Raw genomic sequence first — 13,862 nt, 5'->3', positions numbered from 1 at the left:
ACATAAAAAGATATTAATGGGATATAATCCTATAAAAAAAGATACATTTTAAAATTAAAATAAGGGGTTATTGTCGAAAAATACCCATAATTTGTCAATTTTCTGATTTATAACATAACTTTATAATTTGACCCGAAAATACACCAATTTTCAATTTAATTGCAATTATAACATGATCTTATAATCTGACCAGAAAATACACCAAGTTTCAAATTATAACATGACCTTATTCAGATCATTATTCATCATCATAGATGTATTTTATATTTTATCTTGATACACACATATCAAGATATTATATTGATTGTTTAAAATACACACACACACACACACACATTTATATATATATATATATAGGGTGCAGTTATTTAACAAACCACCCTTAGCATATTGGTAATGCATAAATGAACGGTGATCATTTATTCGGTGAATTATAGGTGAATTATGGATTTTACCTAGAGATTGATCAGAAAAGTGAGAAGAGATTGCTAGATTATTGAGAGCACGAGAAAAGATTGCTGTAGTAGTAAAAGTATTGAAAGCGCAAGTTTACAAGGTACATGCTCATGGCTATTTATAGATTACAAGCTAAGGGTAGAATAGTAAATTCAAAGCTTAAAACATGCGCCTCGCGTGGCCGAGGGCATAGTAGTAAATTTGCCCTTCAGGCGGGAGATTTCTCCACTCTTTCCGGTGACTTCTTTGGCGAAAGCCATTTCCCTGACACGGACCACATCCCTGACGTGTGTGGCTTCTCTGACGAGTATGGCTTCTCTGACGAAGGCCATTTCTCTGGTGAGGCTCGTTTCTCTGACGACGCCCGTTCCTCTGGTAAGGTCCGTTCCTCTGGTAAAGGTCATTTCCCTGCTCTGCATATATTACTCCTCATCAGCTACTCCCCCCTCTGGTCTGACTAGTTCGCTCTGGAGCAGAGTAATCTAGTCAGAGTGTTCGCCCGCGTGGCTGACGTCATTCGCATTAACTGCCTGTCTTTTCACAGTGTACTTTCCCGTATTTCGAGGTTACTTTTTAACCTTTGCGTCTTTTCGTCTCTCAGTAGGAATTCCTGATCGTTGATTATTTCCCTGATGCCACGTGTCGTTCATCCCGCGTGTTGGTAGTTGCCCGCGCACGTTATACTAAGGCGGTTCAAATTTTTACTCTCCACTATTCATCTTCTCCACTTTTACTCCGCGCAGTTTTTCTCTCGATTTCCGGCGATCTTCTCCCTGTTCCGGCATATTCCTTGCAACCCTTCCGCTTCAGTCCTTGTCTTAGGTAAATCGCGTATCCTCCCCTCCCGATACTTGTTTTTAGTGTATAGTTTTTCTGGAATTGTTGGTGCTCTGACTGAGCGTGGAACCCTAGTTTTTTTTTTCTTCAAGGGAATACTTGTGTTTTTGCGATCATGGCCTCTACCTCCGTCGTCCAGCCTGACTTCTCCCCCTCCCCTTCTCCTTCTCCGACTAACTCTCCCCCTCCTTCCAACCCTAATTCTCCTGAAGATTCTCCGGCCTTGTCTGAGCCTCAACCCTCCACTCCTAAATCCCCCAAGACCATTTCTCCATCCCGCCTGGGGGTGGCGGCGATGCAGAAGATGTTTGACAGATGTAAGCGCCCGGAGGGCTTGACTTTCGAGCCTTATTCCAAGGCTTCGGAACCTTTTACTAAACTCCATATGAATAAAATCCCCCTCTTCCAAGCACAAGTGGATGCCGGCCTTAGGCTTCCCCCTCATCCCCTCCTACTACGGGTCTGCAACCATTTTTGTTAATTAATCCATTTTCAAATGTGAATACCAAACTACACATTTAAAATACTTTCAACATAAAACGATATTAATGAGATATAATCCTATAAAAAAAGATACATTTTAAAATTAAAATAAGGGGTTATTGTCGAAAAATACCCATAATTTGTCAATTTTCTGATTTATAACATAACTTTATAATTTGACCAGAAAATACACCAATTTTCAATTTAATTGCAATTATAACATGATCTTATAATCTGACCAGAAAATACACCAAGTTTCAAATTATAACATGACCTTATTCAGATCATTATTCATCATCATAGATGTATTTTATATTTTATCTTGATATACACATATCAAGATATTATATTGATTGTTTAAAATACACACACACACACACACACACACACACACACACATATATATATATATATGGTGCAGTTATTCAACAAACCACCCTTAGCATATATATTAAGAACCTTTAATGACGGTAGATTTGAGTGGATTATACGGCTGTGATTTAATTTAAGATTCATTGTATAATTCTATTGATTATGCCAACTAATTCACACTCAAATGGACGAAGGGGTAAAATCGATATTGACTGTTGACTTTCCATATCACCATCATAACTCTTCCGATTTTGGCGTCTGTATACCTACCAAATTAAAGATTCGATTTTGATTGACTAACCCAGCTTTAATGCGTGAATTGTATCTTGATATTTAAAAAAAAAATCGATTAAATCTACAATACAGTTGGGAACTGGATAATCATTGCTATTGTTTAAATGCATTCACCTAAATCTTCTTTTATTCCCATATGAATTGATACAATTTATTACTTAAACTTTCAGATGAAGGAACTTGCATCGGCGACACAAGTGAGGCGAAGAACACTCGAATCCATTGTTTTCGACTATTTTCCGTCCAATTCATCGGTGAAATTGTAGCAACGGGACATATTGATGGTGAGAACTAAACCTAATCGAAAGGGTTAGGTTTTTTTTTTGGACGAAACATGTTGTTCTTGTATTTTTTGAAAGATTTCTATGAATATGCTTGAAAAAAATGTATGAATCATTAGGTTTTAATCTATGAATTTCGAATATAGTTACTTGCACGGTTGTAGTTGCTTGGAAAAATGTATGAATCGTTAGGGTTTAATCTATGAATTTACTTCATTCTGATATGAATATTTACCTATTTGTACATGAAGTGTTGATTGTTGAGATTCATGTGTGAATCGTTAGTATTTAAATTGTGAATTTTGATATTAGTTAGTTGCATGGCTGTGCACTTATTTAAAAAATGAAAAAGCCCACCTCCGTTGGGCGCTTGAATTTACTTCGTTCTGATATGAATATTGTCCTGTTTGTGCATGAATTGTAAATGACATGTAGTTGATTGTTCTATTTGTTTTGACTAGAATGCTAAGGCCGTTGAAAGCTCCATGACTGTTGGGGATGGAGGACTGTTGCAAGCAGAGGTGTGATTCTAAATTCCACTTTGATAAAGCATCATGTAATCTAGTTACTGATTGTGTGAATATACTTCATTCTGATATTAATTTTGATCTGTGTATAAATGGATTGTAATTGACATGTAGTTCATTTTCATATTTCACTCTGAACAGCCTGCTGATATGGGTAGTGATATATCCACGACTGCTGTTGTCGGTGGACAATCGAGCGTAGAGGTCACGTTTTGATGCTGCAATGGAAGAAAGTGCAAAATTAAGTTTTGATGCTGGTTCACCGGTCTGCCACGTAGAGGTCACATTTTGAATCATAATGAGGTGTTACGATTTGCCAGTTCACCGGCTCATTTTTTCCGCCGCAATGGAAGAAAGTGCAAAATTAAGTTTTCTATTGGATATTTGCAAGATTAAATTTGATGAGTAGACTAAGGTGTTTTCTTTTATATTTTTAAAGTTGTGGGCATAATTCATTACTTTACTTGAGTTCACAGTGTTCTTTATTTCTATTATGTGAAAGATTAACTTAACATAGAGTTGTTTGTTGTTTGAAGCAGTAATTTTAATACAGAGTTCATTAAGTAGTATAATCGTTTAAACATAATTTAAATTCGTTTACGACGCTTAAAAATTCGTTTACAACTTCGGACAATTCGTGTGATTCACTGGACTACAAGATATGCAGCGTAAGTATACGACACTTAAAAATTCGTGTTAAAATTTGGACAATTCGTGTGATTCACGTTTTTCAACCATTGAATATAGTTTTTGATTATGGTTCATACACAAATTCGTATGTATGAAGAACTCTAAAGATTAATGTTTCTAAGCACAAAAACATGACCATGTGGATATCAATTAAATGAACAACCGGAATTGATCTATGACTCGCTACGAAACAGCGGATTAATGTAAAAGGTAAGTGAATTTCGTCCGACTATTAACACAAAACAATGAATTGTTCATCTTCTAGTTAGTTGTAGCGTGTATAGAAAAACAAATAGCATATATACATTGATTCTCCATGTGACCACAAATTTGTAGTTGAGTATTGATTTTGAGGAATATCTATGGTGGACGCAGTCTTTGACATTCCTTAGTTCAAATGTTTTTTTTTTTTTTTTTTTTGTAATTCTAATTGTATGTTTGCGTGTGATATTCTAAAAAAAAGATAACAAATCATTAATTATAAATGAATGGTACAATCCCTTAAATTAAGGAATGCATTATAACCGAAAATTGACAAATTACTTTTGTATCCCATCTATGTAATCAGCGAAATTTTCATCCTAATTGTTAGGATCAAATCTAGCCGTATATTTAATTTGATCCATTGGTTATAAATGGTTCTTTGTTTATATCATAACTCTAGTTCTTATTTTAGCCTAACCCTATATATATATATATATATATATATATATATAGGGTCAAGTTAAACAGAGAATTATTATATATTTCATTTTGAACAAGTCTATACATGTTACGAACAGATCAACATAACAAACGAACAGACGTATTTAGTAAAAAAATAGAAAAACTCGCCACCAGCAGGATTCGAACCCGAAGCAAATTGTTGTTCATGCGGTACATTGATTTGTTCGTAAAAATTGTAGATTTGTTCGTTTTTGTTTCACGAATTCTCTATTCTCTAAATATTTAGCATTCTCCGTTTAACCTTTCTATATATATATATATATATATATATATATATATATATAGGATAGAGTTCTATGGAGACCATCAAAAATTCGAAGAACGAGGACCAAATCTTGTGCGTCGATCTTAGTATATCCAAGGGTGATGATTCATCTGGTGAAGATTTGATATTTTCGTTAATTGTCATAGATATAGGCAATCAAATCTTTTATTTATGGAATATTAATTTGATGAAGAGTCTGTTACGTGAATAATGCATCCGCATATTATGTTCATTGATATGTTCGTAGAAAATACTAATGAACATACTAATGTTTGTTGATATGTTCGTAAAAAAACAAATGAGCATACTAATTTTCGTTAATATGTTCGTAAAAAAACAAATGAACATACTAATTTTCGTTGATATGTTCGTAAAAATAAATGAACATACTAATGTTCGTCGATATTTTCGTAAAAAAATAAATGAACATACTAATGTTCGTCAATATTTTCGTAAGAAAACAAATGAACATAATAATGTTCACATATTATGTTCATTGATGGATCAGGTCACAGAACAGGAAGTTTCGGAATTTTCGGAATTTATTTAACGTAATCCCAGATTTCAATGGATTTAGTCAACCAATATTTAATTACATCAAAAATTAAATCAGGAAATTATATGAACTGTTAGATTAAGCAAGATCGCACAGGATTTGGTCTTTGTTCTCTATGTAGGGGAGTGGTCTCCATAGAAGCTAACCCTATATATATATATATATATATATATATATATATATATATATATATATTTCTACGTTTTCAACACACAAATACATATATATAAATTTGATTTTAATACTCTATTAATATATTACATATATGATAAGTATTTATCTATATAAATTATGAAATTATAAAATATAGGACAGATAAATAATTTAGGTACATATGTAATAGGAACTATGTTAAAAAGGAAATAATATTATTATTTACATATATGAAATAAATATGAAACGTAATTTTTTTGAACTATATATGTCATCAAATATATATGTATATATATAGTATATTGTGATAAGAAAAGAAAATTAAAAATATTTAATATTATTATATTAAATTATAAGGTTATATGAACTTAAATTAAAATTAATGTATTTTCTGATCAAATTATAAAATCATGTTATAAATTAAAAAATTAACAAATTATGGATATTTTTGGAGTTGGGCAATTTTATATGAATTGAAGCGTACTAAACAAACGTGATTGTGATTAGTCGACTGTCATTTTTGGTTAATTATATCTTAGTGATAAAGGAAAGAGGTATCGAAGAGCTGAGTGTTTATTTACTCCATTTATTTTACTGGCAGTAAAAGGAGGAAAAGGCAAATTTCATCTCATCTGGTTCATCTGTTTATGTACAGTAGGCGTAATAATAATATTCAGTGTTGAGGGGCGCGCCCCACCTTCACGAGCCTCTCTCTCTCTCTCATTGGTACCACTATTATTGTAGTCCCCAATAGCATCAGTTTTTCTCTCTCCCCAAAACACCACACACTCTTCTCTTTTTCTCTCTCCATATGTGAAAAACCAAGCACCTCTTCTCCAATCCTCGATTCTTCTTCTTCACCACTTGTTTTGAGTTAGCCCAGAGAAATCTCTTGGCCGGCGCGGCGGAATAAAGAGGTGAGGATGAAGCGGGAGCCTATGAATCAAGAGAATTTCTCGAGCAGCGGCAGCTGCAGCTCCTCCACCAAACCTAAGATGTGGTCGTGCGACGCTGATGACGAACTCTTCGCCGTTCTGGGCTACAAGGTCAAGTCTTCCGACATGGCGGAGGTGGCGCAAAAGATCGAACAGTTGGAGCAAGTGATGGGCAGCGTTCAACAAGACGGTCTCTCGCAGCTGGCCTCCGATACCACGCACTACAACCCTTCCGATCTCTCCTCCTGGCTCCAGTCCATGATTTCCGGCCTCAATCCCATGCCCGATTTCGATTCCTTCCTCGATTCCTCCACCATAGATAACTCCAGCGTCAACCAAATGGTGGTCGACTCCGATCTCACCGCCATCCCGGGACAAGCAGTCTACCCTAGGACCAAACCCCCACATCAGACGCAGACGCAGACGCAGCCGCTGCCCAAGAAATTGAAACTTTCGCCGCCGACCGAGTCGGTTGTCCTGGTTGACTCGCAGGAGAACGGCATCAGACTGGTTCATTCCTTGATGGCCTGCGCGGAGGCCGTACAGCAAGAGAATTTCAAATTGGCTGAAGCTCTTGTGAAAAATATCGGATTTTTAGCTGTATCGCAGCCAGGGGCGATGCGAAAAGTGGCTACCTATTTCGCCGAAGCCCTGGCCAGGAGAATTTACAGATTGTATCCCATAAATCAGCTCGACTCTGCCTTCACCGATTTGTTGCAAATGCACTTCTACGAGACCTGCCCCTATCTCAAATTCGCACATTTCACTGCAAATCAAGCAATTCTGGAAGCATTCGCCGGTAAACATCGAGTCCACGTCATTGACTTCAGCATCAAACAGGGGATGCAGTGGCCGCCCCTTCTCCAAGCCTTGGCCTTGAGGCCCGGCGGCCCTCCTAGATTCCGCTTGACTGCGGTTGGGCCGCCGTCACAGGATAACACGGACCATTTGCAAGAAGTGGGACGGAAGTTGGCACAGTTAGCCAAAACCATCGATGTGGAGTTTGAGTACAGAGGGTTGGTGGCGAATTCGTTGGCGGATCTGAGTGCGGCGTTGCTGGACACAAGGGAAGGGGAAACGGTGGCCGTGAATTCGATCTTCGAGCTGCATCCATTGCTGGCGAAGGCGGGGGCTATCGAGAAGGTGCTGCAAGTAGTGAGAGAATTGAAGCCGGCAATCATGACGGTGGTGGAGCAGGAGGCTAATCACAACGGGAGTGTTTTCTCGGAACGGTTCACGGAGGCGCTGCATTACTACTCGACCCTTTTCGATTCGTTGGAGAGCTGCGGCGGCGACGGGGCGGTGAGCGATCAAGACAAAGTGATGAGCGAGATATACTTGGGGAGGCAGATATGCAATGTGGTGGCGTGCGAGGGTGCGGAGCGCGTGGAGCGGCATGAGACGTTGTGTCAGTGGCGACGGCGGTTGGGAGCGGCGGGGTTGGAGGCGCTGCACCTCGGCTCCAATGCGTACAAGCAGGCGAGTATGTTGCTCGCCTTGTTTGCTGGTGGCGATGGCTATAGGGTGGATGAGAAGCATGGTTGTTTGATGCTCGGATGGCATACCAGGCCGCTCTTTGCTACCTCTGCCTGGAGACTCGCTTGACCATTCATTCTCTCACTTGCTCTTTTTCTTTTTTTCATCTCCATGTGCTTCTCTTCAAAGATACATCATTGTTGTTCATTCTTCTTTTGCTTTCTACTCTGTTTTTAGCTTTACTGGAATTGAAAAGAAAAGATGATGCTGCTGTAGCTGTAATAATAATAAGAAATCACATTTTCTGCACCCTAAGCTATGGATATGTTTTCATCAATGTTTCTATTCAATTTCCACTCTGTGTAATGGTGGTCGGGAATCATATTCATCCAGCTTTGGTTAATCCTAAACTATGATTGACGCAGCATCATCTTCAGCGCCTTGCTTAATCATTTCTTCATTATGATTGCTACAATTGAATAAATTAATTCGCCAATCACTTAATCAGATTAACCCCTTTGATTAAATGAACAAAAGATATAAACAGATGCACCTTTTCAGCACTATACTTATTGGCGAGTTGCCACTATGCCAGCTCATCTCCTTTTATTTTATCATTGCTACTGCTAGATTTCCGGTTTTAAGATTCATTTTTCAAAATATATAGCTCACCTTTGAAAGTTATGTGGGATTGAGTGCGACGTCTGAAAAAATAAAGACATGTTTACATTAAAGTTGCACAAAAGATTAAAGATACTTTCTCCTTATTGAAATGACATTCTTTAATCCAAGATTCACATTACACTATCAAAGTGTCAATATTTCTTTAATCGAAAATTCGTATTTACACTATTAAAGTGAAAGTTTTAAGTGTAAAATATTGACTAATTATATAAAGATAATCTTCAACGACGGGATACAAATAGAAATACAATATGGGAATAATTCCGAATAGTAATTAAAAGAGGAAACTAGGAGTAAATAACAGAGGTAGAGAATGGACAAGCTTATTTGTTGTTCGATGAGTACAGCTAAATCCAACATGCTCAAAATAGTTTGTTTGTCGTTAAATCACACCAAGTGCATTGCCAAATCATCGGGGCACATCTTCAGTTAAATTGTAAAGTATAGCAATTCGTTTAAGAAATAATCTTCGCCCATGGCGGATCTTAATATTCGGGCTCCAACTCAATGCAAGCAACAAATATTTTCTTACACTCGTGTATCATATTAAGCTCAATTCAAAATTAACATAAAGACCCTACACTACTATGAAGTGTGCAATGCAAGCGAAGAAATTAGATTGAATACTCTAATACCGTTCTCCTTACCCGCTACTTCGGTCACCACCATTGCATCAACACCGTTATAGATCGAAGTATTTATTTTTTAACCCACTATATCATCGAATTCTGGATATGGCCTACTTTCGCCTTCTCAAACTTTCAGCTACCTCCAAAACATTTTTGAGACAGTGCCCATCATAGTTGAGTGCGTGAACTTACAAATTTAAAATAACTTCCCTGAATTGCTACGATGATGGTATGAATAATTCACCTGAAAAGTATAGGCAAAAGAAAATTAACAGTGTTTCAAATAGTAACGAGCTTACTCAAGATATCATAAATTTGGTCAAACATTGAATTTGTGCATGTAGTGTACACGCACACTTATATTATATGCAAAATTGACAACTTTCTTTTATTTATTTTTAAAAAGAGGGGGTCGAAAATTTAAAGCCAGTTTCAACATGCATTTGATAGTGTGAAGAATTGGAAAGGAAAATTAGATAGAAGTCAAAATCACTCGTGCGGTTTTCAACAAAATAAGGCCGACTTCCACTCAAAATATGTCCACCATATATTATCCCTTTGCCTTGGAATTCTATTCCAACTCATCTTCTCTTTGCTTTCAACATTTACATTTCTCCGTTGAACTTTTTCTTTTATATATATATATATATATATATATATATATATATATATATATATATATATATATAATGGCTACTTTATTTTAATAAAATTAAAATTTATTTAATATATATAAAAAAATTAATTATTTTTTATGTAAAAAAAAAATTTACCCCTAAAAATTGTCACATACTTCTCTCTCTTCTTGGCATATCTAGTTTTCTCTTTGCTCTAATCAACCGGCTTCCATCTCTCTCTTCCTCTTATTTTTCTCCTTCCTTGCTCTTGATCATTAATTTATTAGCAATAAAAATACTGCAGCTAACACGATATAATATTAAAGTATAAACAACAAACGAGTATCGTGTCCACAAAAACTGATAAGTGAAAATACTGTAAGTAATTCTAATAAATTCTAAAGCAATATCCAAACAAGCACCAATATGAAGGAGAACAAATACTAGACTCAAAACAGAACAAATAAAATCAAATAAATAAATAAGATAAATAAAAAATTGATCCTAGATAATGCAATTTCATTAATCAAACCTACACAATTAACCTATTATTCTTAATTATCAGTTTAATCCAGTTCTGATGAGAGATAAAAAAAAACTCACCATATATTCTCATTAGAGCAATCTATGATAGTAAATTAATATACTCTCTATCACCCGTAAGTATCAATAAGAAATATATTAACTTTCAAAAACACATAAGAATAGCTAAACATGCAAACAATTATCTCGCTAAGTGTCAAGGCTAAAATCATATCACACATTTTTGAATTCGCTAAACATTTATCTCCGCTAGGTCTCAAACCGAATAGCTAAACATGCAAACTATTGATCATGTAATTCACAATAAACACTAGCAATTGTGAATTAGAAATTGGAAGACAAAAAGATATCAATAAATAAACTATTTACAAACCCTAGAACATATAAAGAACTAGCCAGAGATATTATAAAAGAAAACAAAGGCATAATTAAAAAGAAGGCAATTAAATAAAACCTTGAAAATAAAGACTGAATTAAATAAGACCTGAAAAAAATCGTAAATGAATAACTTGAATATTGAAAATAAATCTAATCTTTGAAAGCAATATAGTCTAAGCCTAAAAACTAAAAAATATGAAAATAGAGAGAAGATAGGTCAAGCAAAGTGTCTAATAGGTCAACAAAATGACGCATATAGGCACAGGGAAAAACACAGTCCAAAAACCCCCAAAACACATGGAAAATCGCAAAAAAAGTTAGGAAAGAACGGACCCACGGCGACCTTGGCCGATGATCGCTGCCGGTACGTAGCCGCCTCCAAGCCAAAAATACCTCTTCAATCGGCAATCGCAGCATGCCCGCCGGTTGACTGCCGCAGACACCAAATTTTCGGCGACCAGGGTATATTTTGGAAAGTATGAGAGTGTGTATTTTGTCACCAATTTTATAATTTATGGGAAATTTTAAAATCTGACTATAGTGTATAAATTTTATTTATTTATTTTTTTTCTTTAAAAAAATTGTTACTAAACAAAGAAAGAAAAAACACATTCACATTCTAGCTCTCTAGGTGGCTCGAACCCCTAACCTATTGGTTGGGGGAGAAACGTCTTATCAACAGACTTCGCTTCATTGTCGACTATAGTGTATAGATTTACAACCAATTAAGTACCTTTTATAATTTGTATTAATTCTCTTTCCTAATTAAAATTGTCACATTAGTGATGAGCATATTATGCTTGCTCACGATGGGTAGGTGATCTATTCTGATGAAATTAAATATTGAAAAACAGAGCATTTTTTTATTAATTATTTCACAATTACATAAAAAAGAAAAACGAGATGGAAAAATATGTAGTTATTTTGCAATTTGTTAAAGTATTCGATCGAGTGTAAAGGATGTACGTAGCAGCAAAATTAACCAAATTAAGGCAAGGGCTCTATATATCATAATGCGGTCTTCAATTCCTATCCTATGATTTTGGTATATATCCATTCTTTATTTTGTGGTATCGTTTTGAAAAAAAATGCTTTTCAATTTTTGGCATATAGCACCTCATGATTATGATATACTAATAATTAGTATTCTATTAGCATGAACTTTTTAATGGCTTGTCAAAGAGAGATATTTTACTTAGAGAAAAATATGAACTCTCTTTCTCTCTCTGGCGAGGCTCCTACTGGTCGGTGCTCCGGGTTCGGTCCCGTCATGGCTATAGGTTCCTTTTTTGGTGGTTCTTCATTTTCAAACTTCCCTCAGGTATCTATTAATTTTTTACCGCCGCCTAGGGTTTCTGCTTCCAACGATCGAAAAAATGAATCGGCCAAGATCAGTTATCGGCGCCATATCAGGACCAGACGTCGGAGGAACAAGCGACACCAGAGCAGAAGACGAAAAACCGTTGGAAGCAGAAACCTTAGGCGGCGGTAAAAAATTAATAGATACCGTCAAAATGGATTTTCCTAACCCTAATTCGGGTACTACAGTCCAGCCGCCAGCTTCAAACCCTACTGCAAGGGTCTCGTTTGCTTCTACGGTCAAATGGGGCCTCACCAAGCCGGCTGACGTCCCGGCTCACGATTTCTCTGCCCTTCGTCCGGCCTTGCACAACGAAAAGGTGGGTCTGATGATCCCGGAGCACTTTCATCAGAGGCAAGTGCGTAATTTTCAATTCTCTTTCCATGCCCATCTCTTTCTCTAGAAAGGCGATGCTCCCAAGATTGCCATGGATCTCAAGTCCGAGCTTCAAGGTGATGAGGAGTGATATATACGGAGCAGAGAGATGAACGTGGACAAGGGAATCACTAGAGTCAGAGGAGCGGACCCTCGCTAGAGGAACGACCATTGTCAGAAGAATGGCTCCCGCCAGAGGAATGGTCACCGCCAGAGAAACGGCTCTCGCCAGCAGATTGGCCATTGACAGAGGAATGGCTCTCGCCAGATGAGTCATTAAAGAACAGAAGGATGATCTGCCCACGTGCCAGAGCAGAGGAATCGCCCGCTCATGGGCAAATTTACTATTATGCCCTCGGCCACGCGGGGAGCATGTTCTTAGAGATGAAATTACTATTTTACCCCTAGCACGTACTCTATAAATACCCATGCATCCGTATCTTGTAAACACACGCTCTCCCTCTTAATACTGCAGCAATTTTCTTCAATTCTCAAGCAATTCAACCTTTTTTTTCGCTTCTCACGATCAAACACTAGGTAAAACTTGTGGTTTAGATTAGGTGTTGATAAAATACTTTATCACAAGGATTATGGAACTTCACCAATCCATGCCAGGTTGTTACTCTCGGCAAAGGTTTCTTCACCCTGCAATTTTCTACTACCGATGAATCCAATCTTGCTATTTTCAAATCGATTTGGCGGCTCAAATCTGGCACTCTTCGTGTCCAAGAATGGGTCCCAAACTTTAATCCCTATAAAGCCACGGCTACCCTTTCCCAAGTGTGGATACGGATTTTCTATCTACCTCATGAGTATTGGCATCATGAGGTTCTCTTTGGCATAGCCCGGCATGTTGGTAATCCTATTAAGATTGATGGTCTTTCGGTGTCTGGTGCCATGGGTCACTTCACCCGTGTTCTTGTTGAACTTGATATTACGAAGGACATCCCTACCAATCTCGATGTTTTCTACGGCTCGCACTCTTTTGCTATTGAGTTTGGGTATGAATTTATTCCTTATTTCTGTAAGCTTTGCAATACGGTTGGCCATGCTACAAATTCTTGCAACCGAGCCAAAGCTGCGAATGATAGCGGCCGTGACCAGGATGATGCGACTCATCATGCAGATGATTTTACGGAGGTTCGTCGTAATCCTCGCAGTAAGAATGGCCGACCTTCTTGGCGTCGGGTTGCTCACAAGGACGAGAATAAAAGGAATTCTTTTG

The 13,862-nt window shown here is 37.0% G+C and overlaps 1 protein-coding gene across 1 annotated transcript; it reads left to right on the top strand.

Annotated features, from left to right (window-relative positions):
- Positions 1-6,231: 6,231 nt before the first annotated feature.
- Positions 6,232-8,366, top strand: LOC130986519 (DELLA protein GAI1). The gene has a single exon (XM_057909948.1). It carries the CDS (start codon positions 6,564-6,566, stop codon positions 8,178-8,180), a length of 1,617 nt encoding a protein of 538 aa, XP_057765931.1. The 5' UTR covers positions 6,232-6,563; the 3' UTR covers positions 8,181-8,366.
- The last annotated feature ends 5,496 nt before the right edge of the window (positions 8,367-13,862 follow it).

This window comes from Salvia miltiorrhiza, chromosome 5 (assembly GCF_028751815.1).
Source record: "Salvia miltiorrhiza cultivar Shanhuang (shh) chromosome 5, IMPLAD_Smil_shh, whole genome shotgun sequence".
Taxonomy (NCBI): domain Eukaryota; kingdom Viridiplantae; phylum Streptophyta; class Magnoliopsida; order Lamiales; family Lamiaceae; genus Salvia; species Salvia miltiorrhiza.
This window is presented reverse-complemented; position numbering and strand designations above follow the sequence as displayed.